The sequence below is a fragment of the Strix aluco genome, chromosome 38 (genome assembly GCF_031877795.1).
Source record: "Strix aluco isolate bStrAlu1 chromosome 38, bStrAlu1.hap1, whole genome shotgun sequence".
NCBI lineage: Eukaryota > Metazoa > Chordata > Aves > Strigiformes > Strigidae > Strix > Strix aluco.
The window spans coordinates 712,935-728,001 of NC_133968.1; the positions used below are offsets into that span (position 1 = coordinate 712,935).

The 15,067-nt window shown below is 64.7% G+C and overlaps 3 protein-coding genes across 3 annotated transcripts; all 3 read right to left on the reverse strand.

The window, feature by feature from the left end:
- Positions 1-523: 523 nt before the first annotated feature.
- ZGLP1 (zinc finger GATA like protein 1) lies at positions 524-2,311 on the reverse strand. Its single transcript, XM_074810611.1, has 5 exons — positions 2,166-2,311; positions 1,138-1,569; positions 952-1,040; positions 768-861; positions 524-662 (listed from the first exon to the last, which is right to left on the reverse strand). The coding sequence occupies exons 1-5, from the start codon at positions 2,309-2,311 to the stop codon at positions 539-541; spliced, it is 885 nt and encodes a 294-aa protein (XP_074666712.1). The 3' UTR covers positions 524-538.
- A 697-nt stretch (positions 2,312-3,008) lies between these two features.
- FDX2 (ferredoxin 2) lies at positions 3,009-4,454 on the reverse strand. Its single transcript, XM_074810675.1, has 4 exons — positions 4,297-4,454; positions 4,066-4,172; positions 3,875-3,962; positions 3,009-3,422 (listed from the first exon to the last, which is right to left on the reverse strand). Exons 1-4 carry the CDS (start codon positions 4,407-4,409, stop codon positions 3,266-3,268), a joined length of 465 nt encoding a protein of 154 aa, XP_074666776.1. The 5' UTR covers positions 4,410-4,454; the 3' UTR covers positions 3,009-3,265.
- A 566-nt stretch (positions 4,455-5,020) lies between these two features.
- On the reverse strand, positions 5,021-14,232 carry RAVER1 (ribonucleoprotein, PTB binding 1). Its single transcript, XM_074810651.1, has 14 exons — positions 13,989-14,232; positions 12,829-12,895; positions 11,824-12,293; positions 11,446-11,637; positions 10,700-10,829; positions 10,516-10,616; positions 9,488-9,599; positions 8,993-9,252; positions 8,497-8,590; positions 8,217-8,359; positions 6,544-6,624; positions 6,309-6,437; positions 6,144-6,221; positions 5,021-6,035 (listed from the first exon to the last, which is right to left on the reverse strand). The coding sequence occupies exons 1-14, from the start codon at positions 14,205-14,207 to the stop codon at positions 5,889-5,891; spliced, it is 2,223 nt and encodes a 740-aa protein (XP_074666752.1). The 5' UTR covers positions 14,208-14,232; the 3' UTR covers positions 5,021-5,888.
- Positions 14,233-15,067: the final 835 nt, after the last annotated feature.

The window sequence follows — 15,067 nt, forward strand, 5'->3', positions numbered from 1 at the left end:
GAAAATCCTGGGGCAGGAAAATCCCCTGCGCGGCTGCTGGGGCCCCCCTGGAGAGCCCCCCCCCCTTCCTGCCTGCTTTCCTGCCCGCTTTCCTGCCCGCACGGCTGCCCTTCCTGCCCGCGCTGGTGACACCTCCCACCTTCTGGCCCCCACCTCGCTGTCCTTGAGCCCTGTCCCATGTCCCCAGCTCGCAGCCGGGGACAGGGACCCCCAGCCTGGCCCCCACCTCGCTGTCCCCAAACCCCCCAAACGTCTCCAGCCCGCACCCAGGACCCCTCCTCGTCCCCGCAGCTCCCTGCTGGGGTGACCAAGCCACCGGTGGTGGCACCAAGAGTCCCCCCCACCCCCCAACGCCACAACCATCACCCCGTGCCCCCCCGGAGCAGGTGACACCAGGACACGCCAAAGCTGCCACCAGCACCAGGACATTTAATTGCTTCCAAGGGACCCCGACACCCCCCAGCCCCCCCACTGCCAGCTCTCCACCGCCGTCACCGCTGCCACCAACGTCCCCTCGCTGCTGCCGGGGTCCTCGCCGTCACCGCCTCCCGCCGGCGGCCGGGTGACACCGCTCCCCGCAGTGGGGACACCGCGGACGGGGGGTCCCGCTCTTCCCGGGGATGTTCCAGCACCGCCGGCACCGCACCCGGTACTTCTTGTACCTGGGAGAAATCCCCGCAGTGAAGCCGGTGTCGAGGGTCCCAGGGGGGGTCCCCAGAGGTGTGTGTGTGTGGGGGGGTCACTGGGGGGGTGTCCCTGTCCCCTACCTGATGCCGCAGGCGTTGCAGAGGGGGGTCCCGTTCTCAGCCGCTCGCCACAGCGGGGTCCGGCGCGTCTTGCAGGAGGCGCAGCGCTTGTTCCCTGCGGGGGACACACGGCTGCACCCCCAAACCCCAGCGGTGTTGGGGTGAGGGGGACACCCCCCCCACACACACACCCCCCCCATCTTACCCTGGGCAAAGGGAGCGTCATCCTCCGAGCTGCTGCCCACCCCGGGGGGCCCGGCCGAGGGGCTGCACCCCCGGCTCCGGCTGGGAGTCCTGTGGGAAAAGGGGCGGGGTCAGGGGGAGCGCAGGGACCCCCCCGGAATGGGGGGACCCACCCCCCGGGGGCGGCTGGGTCCCCAGGGGACATCACCAGGGAGGGGGGAAGGGAAGGTGCAGCCAGACAGATGGACGGGGCAGGCCAAGGTCCTGGGGTGCCCAGGGGTGCATCCGGACAGACGGATGGAGCAGCCAGAAGTCTGGGGGTGCCCAGGGGTGCATCCGGACAGACGGACGGAGCAGCCCAAGGTCCAGGGGTGCCTCCGGACAGACGGACAGCGGGGGGGGGGGCCGGTACCTGCCGCCGCGGGCGGTGATGAGGAGGCGGCAGCCCTCGGCGCTGCCGGCGGGGAGGCCCAGGCGCATGCGGAGGGTCACCCCGCGGAAAGAGGGGTCCCGGGGCTCGGCGCCGCGCTGGGGGGTCGCCTGCTTGCGCCGCCGCCCGCTGCCGGTACCGGGGCCGTTACCGGTGCTGCCAGCCAGGTGCCGGCACTGGAGGCTGATGAGGCTGAGGGTGTCGGGGCCGCTGGTGGGGGCCGGGGGGAGCCCGGGGTGCTCCGCGGGGGCGGCGGGAGGCGCCGGGGGGGGGGTCGGGGGGGGCCAGCAGTCGCGCGGTTTCCTGCAGGAAGGTGAGACCCTCCCCGGGGAGGGGCGGGGGGCTCCAGGGCCCCGCGGGGGGCTCCGGGACCCCGCTCCTGCCCCGGGGCCGTTGTTAGGGTACCGGGGCGGGGTGTGTGTGTGTCCCGCTCCTCCCCCAGGGACTTCAGGGGGGCACCCAGCTCCCCCCGGGCTGAGCCATCCCCGGGCCCGGTTCCCCCCCGCGGTGGGACCATCCCCAGTTCCAGTGCTCCCAGTGCTCCCACCCAGTAACAACATCCCCAGTGTCGGTTCCCCCCAGCCGGATCGGTCCCGGTCCCGGTCCCGGTCCCAGTTCCCCCCCGGTGGGACTGTCCCCAGCCCCGGTGTCCCCGGTGCCCCCCCCCCCCGCCAGACCAGCCCCAGTGCCCCCGCTCGGATCATCCCCGGTCCCGGTGCCCCCCCCTCGGTGGGACACTCCCCCCCGCCCCGGCCCCGGTTCTTCCAATTTCCCCCTGGTGGGATCCCCCACCCCCCGTTTCCCACCTGCGGGCGCCGGGGCCGCCAGTCGCGCCCCCCCCGGGGCTGGGGGGAGGCAGGAGGGGCCGGCAGGGCTCGGGCTCGAGGCAGAGCAGCCGCTGGAGCAGCGAGAAGTCGGGGGGCTGCCCCTCCAGGAAGAGCTGCTCCGCCATCACCGGCACCAGCACCGGCACCGGGCCCGGCCCGGGCCTAAACCGGCCCCAGCTGCGCGGGGGCGGGGGCAGCAGGGGGGGGGGGGGCAACGGGGAGGGACCCCGTGGGTGGGACCCCCGGGGGATGGGGAAGGACCCCAGAGGGGACAGGGACCCCCAGAATGGGGTAAGACCCTCCCCTGGACAGGGATCCTCCCCAGGACAGGGCAGAGACCCCTAGGATGGGACAAGACCCCCCCCCCCCAGACAGGGCAGGACCCCACCAGACAGGGCAGGGACCCCCAGGACAGTGCAAGGACCGCCCCCCCCAAGTTGTGGCAGCACCCCCTTCTATGGTAGAGCAGGGACCTCCGGGGGGGGCAGGACCCCAGATGGGGCAAGACCCCCCCCAGGATATGGCAGGGACCCCCAGGGTGCGGTAGCACCCCCCTCTACAGCAGGCCAGGGACCCCGGGGGGTGGGGGGGGTAAGACCCCATATGGGGCAGGACCCCCCCAGGGTGAGGCAGGACCCCCTTAAGGGTTACAGACCCCCCTGGGATGGCGCAGCATGGGGGGGTCCTGCCCCACATGCTCTCAGAGCCCCCCCCAGATCCCCCCCCCCCCACGCCAGGACCCAGCTGAGGGGCTGATCCCAAAGGGCCCCCCAAGGCCTATCCCCCCCCCCCAGTAACCCAAAGCACAGAAGGACCCCGAGCACCGCTCAGACGAGATTTATTATTAACAAACCACAATGCTCGTTATCCCAAATCTGGAAATGGAGGGGGGGGCACAGAGCCCAGTGTTCCCCCCCCACCCCAAAATCATGTTGTATGTGTGTCCCCCGGCTCTGCCATCGCCGTCCCGCAGCGTCGGGGGGTCCCCGTCACCCTGAGGGGCTGCATCCTCCTTGGAGGGGGCTGTGTCCTGCTTGGGGGGGGGGGGGTGATCCTGCTGGGGGGGCCCCCCCCCGCCGTCAGTGGGGTTTGGGGACGTGCCCATCCACGTAGAAGTTGCGGGTGACCTTGGGGAGCACAAAGTGGGCCCCCTCCAGCGCGGGGCTCAGCAGGATCTGGCAGCCCAGGCGGGAGTTTTCCTGCAGCAGCGGGGCCTGGTCCAGCAGGTCATCTTCCCTGGGGGGGGCACACAGATATCGGCAAGGGGGGGCTGTAGGGGGCACCCCCAGAGCTGGGGGGATGGGGGGGGTCGGGGGCGATGTTGGGCTGGGGGGGGGTCAGGGTGGTCCCTGGGAGGGGCTGTGGGCCTTGGGGGGGCAGGGAGATCTCAGGGGGGATGTTGGGGTCTGGGTGGGGGGGGTCAGGGTGGTCTCAAGGAGGGCTGTGGCCCTGTGGGGCGACTGAGGTGTCCTTGGTGGGGTCAGGGTGTCTCGGGGGGGCTGTTGGGCCTGGGGGCGGGGTCAGGGGTCTGTGATGGGGGCACTGAAGTCCCTGGGGGGGGTCCGAGGGGAGACAAGAATTCCCGGGGGGGGCATTTAGGGGTCCCTAGAGAACAGTGGGGGCCGGGGGGGTGTGGGGGGGACACACGCGGGGGTCCCAGCGCCGGGGGGGTGGGGGGGGTCTGTTACCGCTCGTCGGGGGCCGGGAGCCGGTCGAAGTGGGGGGTGCTGACATAGACGTGGCAGGTGGAACAGGCCAGGGAGGCCTCGCAGGCGCCTGTGGGGACCCCCCCGCCCCCTGCTCAGCACCGGGTCCGACCCCCCCCTCCAATAACGGCACCGGGTCTCCCCCGCTCCCGCTCCCCGGTGCCGGTACCGACCCTCCAGCTCCAGCCCGTGCCGCTGCGCCAGGTGCAGCACGTTGTCCCCGACGCGGCCCCGCACCGGGACGTGACGCCCCGCCCGGTCCACGAACACGACGTTCACCCTGGGGGAGGGGGGACGCGACACCGGGAGTCAGCACCGGGACACCCCCCCCCCCCGCCCCCGCCGCGCCCCGGTGCCGGTTCCTCCGCCCCGGGACAGGCCCCGCTGCCGCCCCCGGTACCCACACGGCGGCCTCCGGCTCCTCCGCCGCGGCCCCGCCGCTGCCGCCGCCGCTCAGGCCCCGCACCAGCCGCCGCGTCACGAAGCCGCCGCTCGCCGCCGCTCTGGAGGCCGCCATGACGGGCGGCACGTGACCAGCGGCACGTGACCCGCGCCGGCGGGAGTGGGCGGAGCCAGGACGGAGCCGCGCTGGTCCTAGTGCCCCCACCCACCCCCCGTAATTAAACTGCCCCATTAAACCCTCCCTCCTTTACACGGTGGGGGGGGGGGTACAGGGCCCCCCCTCCCATTGTGCGGGGGCCTTGCACGAGGAGGTGATAACCCGCTTTTGGGGGGCCCTTGCACGGGGGAGACACACCCAGGGGACCCCTCTAATGGGGCGGGGGGGGGGGGGCGCTCCATGGCCAAGGAGGGGGACACCCACAGAACCCCTCTATTGGGGGGGGCACCTTGCATGAGGAGGGGCACAGGGGACACCCCCAAATGAGGAGGGTCCCCATGCATGACGGGGTGGGCACATCACCTCAGAAAGTGGGGGGGACACCCTTTTTGGATGACATCCAGACCCCCTCGTGTTAGGCCATAGTGGGGGGGGGGACAGGGCAGGGAGGCGCGGGGGGGCTCCCCCAAATTAAGGCGGGGGCTACCTCATTAGGGGTAATGATGTCACAGCAAACAGGGGAGAGACGATATAAATATAGCTTTACTTTGGGAAGGGGGAGAACTTTGGGAAGGGGGAGGGTCCGGCGGGGGGGGGGGGGACACACACGGACCCCCCCGTACAGCAAACCAGACAGCATCGACAGTAGAAACAGGGCAACAACTCAAAACCCAGGAAATCCCCCAAAAATAGAGGGAGGGAAAAAGAAAGGAGGGTGGGGACACTCCCCCCTCCCCCGGCCAAAAGCGCCTGCTGGGGGCTGTGTCCCCCCCAGGCAGGGGAGGGGAGGGGGGAAGGCAAAGCCCCCCCAGCCGGGAAGGGAGGAACCTTAAAAAAAAAAAAAAGGCAATAAAAATGAGCATTAAAGTAAAAAGGCAACTTTTACCCCCAAAAAAATGTAAAATCGCGGCAGCTCCAGTCTTTAAAAAAAAAACAACAAAAAACCCAACCAAAGAACCCCCACACGAGTGAAATGTTGAGGAAAGGGGGGGGGGGGGGGGCGAGGTGCCCAGCTCAGCCCAGCCCCCCCCAAAGGCGAGTGGGGGGCTGGGGGGGGTGCAGAGCTGTGACACACACCCCCCCCCCCAGAGCCAGGGAGCCCCCCCCAAGCAGCGGGTTAAGGCGGGGAGCGCGTGGTTTTTTGGGGGGACACACACACGCAGCTCCCAGTTACTGCTGTGGGAGGGGGGGGCACGGGTCTCAGGGACCCCCCTACGGCACTGGGAGGGGGGGGGGGGGTTGTGCTCTGCACTGAGCCCCCCCCCAGTCCTCCAGGGTCAAGTCTTTCATATCACTTTAAAACCCTCGAAAAAAAGATAATGAAAAAGGACTAAACATTAAAAAAAAAAAAAACAAACAAAACAAAAAAACAACCCACATTTGTACAAGATTTACAGGGGGGGAGGGAAGATTTTTGGGGGGGGGGGGGGGGGGGGGCTAAAATATCCTCTTCCGCTTCAGGTAGGAGTCGGCGTAGTGGCCCCCCAGCCCCTGGGAGTGCTGCCCCACGTAGCAGCCCTCGGGGCTGGGCTCTGGGGAGGGCAGGAGGTGGGAGAAAGCTCGTTTCTGGCCACCCCCGGGGGTCTGAAAGAGAAAAAAAATAAAATAAAGTGTGTGAGGGGGGGTCAGAGTGGGGTTTGGGGGGGGTGTAGGGGTTGGGTTTTTTTGTTTTTTTTTTTTTTTTTTTAAAACCTTTGAGTTGTGCGAGTGGCTGGGGGGTCCCAAGGCGAGGACGGCGTCTGCGGAGCCCGATGGCGGCATCCCGACGGCCTGGGGGGGTAAAAAAGGGGAGAAATTAGGGGGGGTCTGGGCACGGGGGGGGTCCCCCGTCCTTGGGGACGCGAGGTGGGGGCTCACCTTGTTGAGGTGACTCTGCTTGAGCCCAGCTTGAAGGCCACTGGTGAAATAGGAACTGGGGGATCCTGAGTAAAAGGGGGGCAGGGGGGGCCCCAAACCCCCCCGCTCGAAGCCCGGAGATGAGGAGAGCTGGAAGGGGAATGGTGACAAATCAGGGGATCCCCAAAACAGGGGGGTGGAGGGGCCCACTTTCCCATTATACCCCTTCCAAAGTGCTGGGGGGGGGGCTTTTTACCTTGTGTCTGCTGTGCCCGAAGCCCCCCAGGATGGGTCCAGTGTGGTCTCGCGTCTGGGGGAAAATCCGGGAGCCCAAATCCTTCCCCGGAGAGAGGACGGGTTAGAGGGGCTGCCCCACCTCGTTCTGCCCCCCCAAAACCTTCTAATCCTCCCCAAAAAATCCTTCTAACACCCCCAAACCCCTTCAACCCCCCCCCCGAAATCTTATACCCCCCCACCCCAAAATTCTTCTAACCCCCCCCAAAAAACCTTCAACCTTTCCCAAAACCAACCTTCCCCAAAGCACCTTCTAAGCCCCCCAAAACCTCTTCAACCTCCCCCAGAAACCATCTAAACCCCCCCAAAACCATCAACCTTCCCCAAAATACCTTCTAAGCCCCCCCAAGTCCCTTCAAACTCCCCCCAAGACACCTAACCCCCCCCAAAGCCATCAACCTTCCCCAAAACCCTTTCAACCTCCCCAGAAACCTTCTAAACCCCCCCAAAAGCCATCAACCTTCCCCAAAACACCTTCTAACCCCCCAAAACCCTTCAACCTGCCCCCAAAACCAACCTTCCCCAAAACACCAAGTCCCCCAAAACCCCTTCAACCTCCCCCAGAAACCTTCTAAAGCCCCCCAAAACCATCAACCTTCCCCAAGACACCTTCAACCTCCCCTAGAAACTTTCTAAACGCCCCAAAAATCAACCTTCCCCAAAACACCTTCTAACCCCCCAAAACCCCTCCAACCTCCACGAAAAACCTTCTAAAGCCCCCCAAAACACCTTCTAAGCCCCCCCAAATCCCTTCAAACTCCCCCAAAACACCTAAACCCCCCAAAAAACATCAACCTCCCCCAGAAACCTTCTAAACCCCCCAAAACCCATCAAACTTTCCCAAAACACCTTCTAAGCCCCCCCAAACCCCTTCAACCTCCCCCAGAAACCTTGTAAACCCCCAAACCCATCAACCTTCCCCAAAACACCTTCAACCTCCCCTAGAAACCTTCTAAGACCCCCCAAAACCATCAACCTCCCCCAGAAACCTTCTTAACCCCCCCCAAACCATCAACCTTCCCCAAAACACCTAAGCCCCCTAAAACCCCTTCAACCTCCCCCAGAAACCTTCTAACCCCCCCCCAAACCATCAGCCTTCCCCAAAACACCTTCTAACCCCCCAAAACCCCTCCAAGCTCCACGAAAAACCTTCTGAAGCCCCCCAAAACCATCAACCTTCCCCAAAACACCTTCTAAGCCCCCTAAAACCCCTTCAACCTCCCCCAGAAACCTTCTAAACCCCCCCCCAAACCATCAGCCTTCCCCAAAACACCTTCTAACCCCCCAAAACCCCTCCAAGCTCCACGAAAAACCTTCTGAAGCCCCCCAAAACCATCAACCTTCCCCAAAACACCTTCTAAGCCCCCTAAAACCCCTTCAACCTCCCCCAGAAACCTTCTAAACCCCCCCCCAAACCATCAGCCTTCCCCAAAACACCTTCTAACCCCCCAAAACCCCTCCAAGCTCCACGAAAAACCTTCTGAAGCCCCCCAAAACCATCAACCTTCCCCAAAACACCTTCTAAGCCCCCTAAAACCCCTTCAACCTCCCCCAGAAACCTTCTAAACCCCCCCCAAAACCATCAGCCTTCCCCAAAACCCCCTTCCAACCCCCCAAAACCCCCTTCCCACCCACCGGCTGGTAGTCGAAGGCGTAGCTGTCTCCGGCCAGCCCGGGCGAGGGCAGGAGCGGGTCGGCCAGGGAGGGCTGGGAGAGCCGGGGGTTGGAGACGCTCCCCAAAACACCGGCTTTCAGGTTAAACCCTTTGTTGGTGGCACCTGAAAAGGTAAAAGATTTGTTAAGGGGGGGAAGAAACCCACCCAAAATGCCCTGTTTCTCATTCTTTGTCCCGAGAGATTTCCCTTCTCCACCCCCAAGTGGGGTGGGGGGGAAACGGGGAGCGGAGGGCGCTCACCTCCCAGGCTGTTGGCTGGCAAGAGGCTGTGCAGGTTCAGGTAGGGATTGAGAGGAATCTTGAAATCTTTGGGGGGCTCCCCCAGGAGCGAGACCTGCGGGAGAAACATGTCAGGGGCTCAGACAGCTCCTTGGGGGGCTCCTTGAGGGGTTCGAGAGGCTAAAAGTGGCTCCTTGAGGGGGTTGGGGGGCTCCTCGAGGGCCTCAGGGGGGTCAAAATGGCTCCTTGAGGGGCTCAGGTAGGCTCAAAATGGCTCCTCACGGGCTTCAAGGGGCTTGGGGTGCTCCTCGAGGGGCTTGGGGTGCTGCTCGAGGGGCTCAAAATGGCTCCTTGAGGGGCTTGGGGGCCTCCTCGAGGGCTTCCAGGGGCTCAAAATGGCTCCTCGAGGGGCTCAGGCACAGAAACCCACCCCAAAACCATGTCGGGGGGCACCTGGTGACAGCACAGAGCCCCCCCCAAGGTGGGACAGGCTCATCCCGGAGCGAGGGGACCTTACCCCGGAGGTGGGAGGTCCGTTTTCACTCTGCTTTGGTTTTTGGAGGCCGCTGATGACAGATCCCAAAATGGAGGTGGTGAGACCCTGCAGAGCCGGGGGGGTGACGGCAGGAGGGGTGAGCTGAGGCACTTGTGTCCCCAACACCGAATTTTCCCGGTCTACTCCCACCGGTCCCAGGAAAGAAGCCAGGGGTACGTTTCCAGAAGGCAAAATTGGTGATTTGACATGTCCCTGTGCCATGTCACCGGGCAAGGGGCCACCTGGGGAGACAGAAGGAGAGGGATGGCACCGGCACCCGGCCCCCATCTCGATTCCAGCCCTTTGTCCCCCCTGAGGAAAACGCAACCTCAGCCCCCTCCACTCCCCAACTTTCCTTGAAGGGGGGTGTCCTGTGTGGTTTTTCCCCCCCAAAAAAACAGAGCAGTGAGCTCTGCAGGGCTCCCTTTCTCCCCCAAAGCGACGCCCGGCTCGGCGTGCCGCGACACCGGCTCTTACCGGAGGAGAGCTCTCCCAGGAGCTGGCCGGGGGGCTGTGCCGGCGCGGTGGCCAAGCCCAGGGCGCCGTGGGGCAGGGAGCTCAGCGGCGAGTCACCCAGGAGCCCCGGCTTCTGCGAGAGACAGCAGGAGGTTAATATTGAGCAAAATCAGCCCATTCGGGGCAGGTCTGTGGCTCTGGAGGGGAGCGGATGGCGGTTGTCGGCTAAAAACTCGGTGCAGGCCTGGGGAGAGCCCTGGCTGTGATTTCACGGCTCCTTAAGCAGCGAATACCAGAAATAACATCGGGGAGACACTCCCCGCCACGGTTCAGCACCCATTTTTGGTCAAAACCGGTCTGTTTGCACTGGAAGGAAGGAGCCAGCCAAGCCGGCTCACGTTTGCCGAACCGGGAAATTGAAGGGGAGCCCAGGAGGGAGGGGGGCTCCCCCCTTTCTCACCCTCCCCCCGCAGCGAGCTCGGCGCAAGGACCGGCTCAACAACCGCAGGACAGAGGCAGAGCCGCCGAGCCGGAGCCCTCCAAGCTCCAAATCGAAGCAAGGACTCACTTCTCCCAGCAAAGTGGTGTTACTGGGGTCACTGGGGTGACTGGTGTCACCACCAGACCCCTCGCAGCCACCACACACGCAGCGCGTCTGGTTTGGGTCAACTTGTTCTGCTGCAGTTGGGTCCGGACCTGGTTCTGCAGCAGAGTTGCCCAGCAACGCCTCCTAGGGCGGAACACGCAGCGGAAAACACCAGAAATACAGAAAACCTCGCAAAAGGAGGAAAAAAACCAAGCGCTGGGTGGTTCAGGAGGCGTGAGGGAGCTTTAAACCTCTCGTTGCCACTTGAGGAGCGAAGAATGAGGAGGAAAAAGAACTTTGGCAGCCAGGGAGGTGCGTGAGGCGGAGCAGAGACACGAGGCAAAGCGGCTGCATACAGCGGGAGAGGCACGGGCCCGCCGTCGGGTTTGGGAGACCCCCCCGGGCTCCGGCACAGCGGAGGTATCGGCGTCCGCGGCACAAAGAGGAGCCGGGATCGACGTACCTGCTGCGCTTGGGTTTGGTTCTGCAGGGCGAGTTGGAGGAGAGCGGTGGAGAGGGCCGGGTTGGTCACCAGCGGCACGGAGGGAGCGGCGCCGAGGATTCCTGGAGGGAAAAAAACGGAGGAACGGCCTGCTGCGGCGAGGCCAAAACCCCCACCCCGGCCTCCGCTCTGCGTTCGGCCTTACCCTGCTTTCCTCCGACGGCCCCGTGGAGCAGGGGGTTGAGCAGCAGCTGGAGGGAAGCGGGATTTCCCAGGCTGTTGAGAATTTGGAGGATATTCGGCTCGGGGAGGAGCCCTTTCCCACGATTCAGCGCCTTAAAAACCAAAAACCAGCGCGGTAAAACCAAGACAACCAGCTTCGAGGCGTCCCCTGCGAGAGACCACCCTGAATTTGCCCTCACCCTCCCAAAACCAGCAAGAAACACCCAAAATCCAGGTCCCGGCAACATCATTCTTAAATATCTCATTGTAGGGCAGGGAGGAAACGACCGATCCATCCCCGCGGGTGACAAAAGCCACGGCACGGCGGCAGCCGCACGGTTTGTCTGGGACCCTGCCGGCGCGGCACCTGCCCGCCGAAGCTCTCCGCGCTGAGACGCCGCTGGATTTTGGCGACAACCGGCGTTCCCGCTCTGAATTTCGCAGCGGTGTGCGAGGAGGTGGGAGCAAAAGGAGGGAATTTGTGCCGGGTGACCGGAGCTTGGGAGCATCAGCATGCTGGAGATGGCCGGAGGCAGGAGATACAGGCAACAGACGGCTGCTCCGTGGGGGATCCGGTGGGAAATGTGCCGGCTGCTCCGCGACAGCCTGCTCCAGGCTGGATACCTGACCTCGGGAATGCCGGCGGCATCTGCCACGGCGACGGCAAGCTGTGCAGGGAAGAGGGAGCGAGGAGGAGGAGGAGGAGGAAGCAGCACACACACGGCTCACCGTCGCCTGCGCGGCTATGAGGGCGGCCAACATGCTGCGGCCGGGAGGGCCGGGAGCGCAGAAGGAGACTCGGACGTGATTCCCGGCGAGCGGCAAACCGTCCGTGGCCTGTTGAACCATCTCCGCCATCTCCGCTGACTCATACTCCAGCACCGCGAAGCCTTTCAGCTGCCCGTCCTGCCCGTAGGCCAGCTAGGAGAGCAGAGAAATCCCCCAAAATAAAAAATAAAAATAAAAAAAGGCATCACCGCGACAGGACGCGAGATGCTCAGGCGCTGAGACGAGGCTGTCGCAGCCGCTCTTCGGGCTGTTGACCTCTGAGAGCCTGGAGAAGGCTGCACCCCAGGAAAAACACTGCCACACCCCCCCAGTTCTCACCTGGCAAAAAGCAGGGGCGCAGGCGGCGGAAAAAACGCGCCGCAGCTCCTCGAGGTCGGCGTAGTTGTGGGGCAGCTTGTCGACGCACAAGCACTTGGAATGGAGCAGGTCCAGCGTCAACTGGTTGACGTCCGTCCAGTGGACGTAGAGAGTCCGCGTGCCCAGCTGCCTCCCCAGCAGGTCCGACTTGGCTCTGGCCGCCGAATCCTTTTTCATATATTCCACGAAGCCGTAACCTTTCGAGTGTCCCGTTTTTTCGCTGTAGACCAGGAAACAACGTTCCAGGTTGCCAAAAGGTCGCACCAGCTCCTCGAATTGCTGCTGGGTGTAGAGCTGGGGGAGGTTGGCGATGCACAGGAGGGCGTCCGTAGGCTGTAGCTGCACCGAAATCTCTTTTTCCCGCAGTTTGCTCAGGTGGAATTTTTTGATGGCCGATTCCGCCTGTTCCCCGTTGAGCAAAGTGACAAACGCTGCGGGAGCAGAGGCGGGAGGGGGTGAGGCCGCGCGGCGCCTGTTTCACCCCAAAACGCGAAGACGCAGGGTTAAATCCCGACAGATGAGGGGTAAAATTCACCCCTTGCAACGAGGGGGCGGCCGGGGGGCTCACACCGTCCTCGTGAAGCCTCGTGCGAGGGACAGGGATGGCGTCCCCACAGCCCAGCACCCGCACGCAGCTCCCACGGCTTTTTCCATCCCTCAAAACTGATTTTGGGGTGCGGGGGATAACGCCGGCGGGCGCAGCCCCCTGAGAGGGGCTGGATTGAACCCCCCCCGCTGCGAAAAACACCGTAAATCCCACGCCGCAGCGTATAAAATCTCCCGGGGGGGTGTTAGTAAACCACACAGCTGTTAATTTTCCACGGAAAAGCGACGCCAAACGCGTTGGTCTTTCCCCACCCCCCGCAACAGAAAACCCCCCCGCGCGCGGCCGCGGCGCTGGATTCGGCGCGGGGAGAGCGGTCACCGTCGCCGGAGACGCCCGCGCTGCCAGAGCAGCTTACTCACCAGTCCCTTTGTATTTGTCCACAAAGCAGTATTTCAGCTCGTAGTCGCTCAGCAGATCGTGGACTTCCTGGATAAACAGAGGGATTTTAAAGAAAAAAAATGAAAAATAAAAGGAGTCAGCTTCTCAGGAGAAGCTCCAGGCGCTGCTCCTGTCACATCCCTACGCGTTGCCCGAACTTATTTCCCCCCTTCCCGCGCTTGGGAGAGGGAAAAGGCTCCGTTTAAAGCAAAGACGCTCCCCGACGCATCTAAAAGAGACTAAAACCAACCCTTCGGCCTCAATATCTTCCTCCCTCCTCCCGGTGTCACCTCGCCTGTCCCCAATTTGCCACCCCGAGGGTGATTTTACGCCCCCCCCCCCCGCCCCAGAACCACATTTTGTGTCGCTCCTCCTCCCTGATAAGCATCTTCAAACCAGCTGCTGAGGGCAGCGGCGTTGCCGCCGGCTCCAGACTTTGCCCTCCCCGAAAGGGTTTCCAGACCTTCGGCCTCCCCCGGGCGGTAATTAACGCTCATTTACAGGGAGGGGAATTAAAAAACGCCACCGGAGGGAGCGCCGAGGCGGCCGCGGCTCGTTGCAGGCCGGTATTCGGGGCTCGTTCAGCCGCGCTGGCTCCTCCTCGGAGCCGGGTCTGAGGGGGGACGGGGTGGGGGGAGCCCCGCGCCTCCCGCGGGAGCTGTTCAAAAGGACACGGGGGGGGGGGGGGGTTGGGGGGTTCACGGAGCCCCGAGGAGCGGCCCGAGATTCACTCACAGGAGCCGGCGCGGTTCGGGATCCGCCCCGGCCCGTTAGCCCGGCTCCTCGCCGGTACCGGGCCGGGCTTCCCCGTCACCCCCCTCCATATCCCCCCAGATCGGTCCCTACCGGAAATCTCCACCCCAAAGCCTCAACCCCCGCCCCGCTACATCCCGCTCCCAGCCCCGGGGGGCGCTTGAACCGCCCTCCGGTCTCCCCCGGGCCCGGTCTCCCCTCAGCCCCAGCCTGGTCTCTCCCCGGTTCCCGCGGGCCCGGGCCCGGTCTCCCCTCAGCCCCAGCCCGGTCTCTTCCCGATCCCCTCAGGCCTAGTGCCGGTCTCCCCTCAGCCCCATCCCGGTCTCTCCCCGGTTCCCGCGGGCCCGGGCTCGGTCTCCCCTCAGCCCCCCCGGGCCCCGGCCCGCACCTGGTTGCTCACGTCGGCCGGTAGCCCGCGGATCAGCACCTTCCGCCGGTTCCGGAACTGGCGGGCGCTGCGCTCCAGGCGGCTCCGCACCTCGGCCGGGTCCAGCACCGGCAGCTCCTCCTCGGGGGCCCGGCCCAGCCCCGGGGCCGCCGCCGGGAGCTCCGGGCTCGGTGCCGTTACGGCGCCCGCCAGCGAGAGCGCCGCCGCTGCCGCCGCCATCTTGGGCACCCGCCGCCTCCTGGGACCATCGAGAGGCGACGGCGGGTAGAGCGCCGCCAAGACGCCGCCGCCTCATTGGCCCGCCCGCCGCCGCGCTCACGCGGGAGCATCCCGGGCGCTCATTGGACAGGGCGAAAAAAACAAGCCGGCAGCACCGGCGCTTTCTATTGGGCAGAGACGCCCCTTATTAGCATCGCGCCTCCTCATTGGACAGAAGCTGACGAGCCCTGCTGTTACCGCACTCTATTGGCTGCTTTGTCGGGGCCACGCCCCTGAGCGACCCGACCCCTGACCCCCGCAGCGCTATAGAGACCCGGGACGGCCCATCCTACGGGAGCCCTGAGCCCCCCCGGCCCCACAGGGACCCGCGAGACACCCCCCTGCCCCATAGGGGCTCCTGACCCCCCCACCTATAGAGACCCCATGACACACCCCTTCACCCTACAGAGACCCCCCCAGACACACCCCTTCACCCTATAGGGGTCCCTGACCCCCTTCACCCTATAGAGACCCCCATGACACACCCCCTTCACCCTATAGAGACCCCCATGGCACACCCCCTTCACTCTATAGGGGTCTCTGAACCCCTTCACCCTATAGAGACCCCATGACACACCCCTTCACCCTATAGAGACCCCCCATGACACACCCCCTTCACCCTATAGAGACCCCCATGACACACCCCTTCACCCTATAGAGACCCCCCATGACACACCCCCTTCACCCTATAGAGACCCCCATGACACACCCCTTCACCCTATAGAGACCCCCATGGCACACCCCCTTCACTCTATAGGGGTCTCTGAACCCCTTCACCCTATAGAGACCCCATGACACACCCCTTCACCCTATAGAGACCC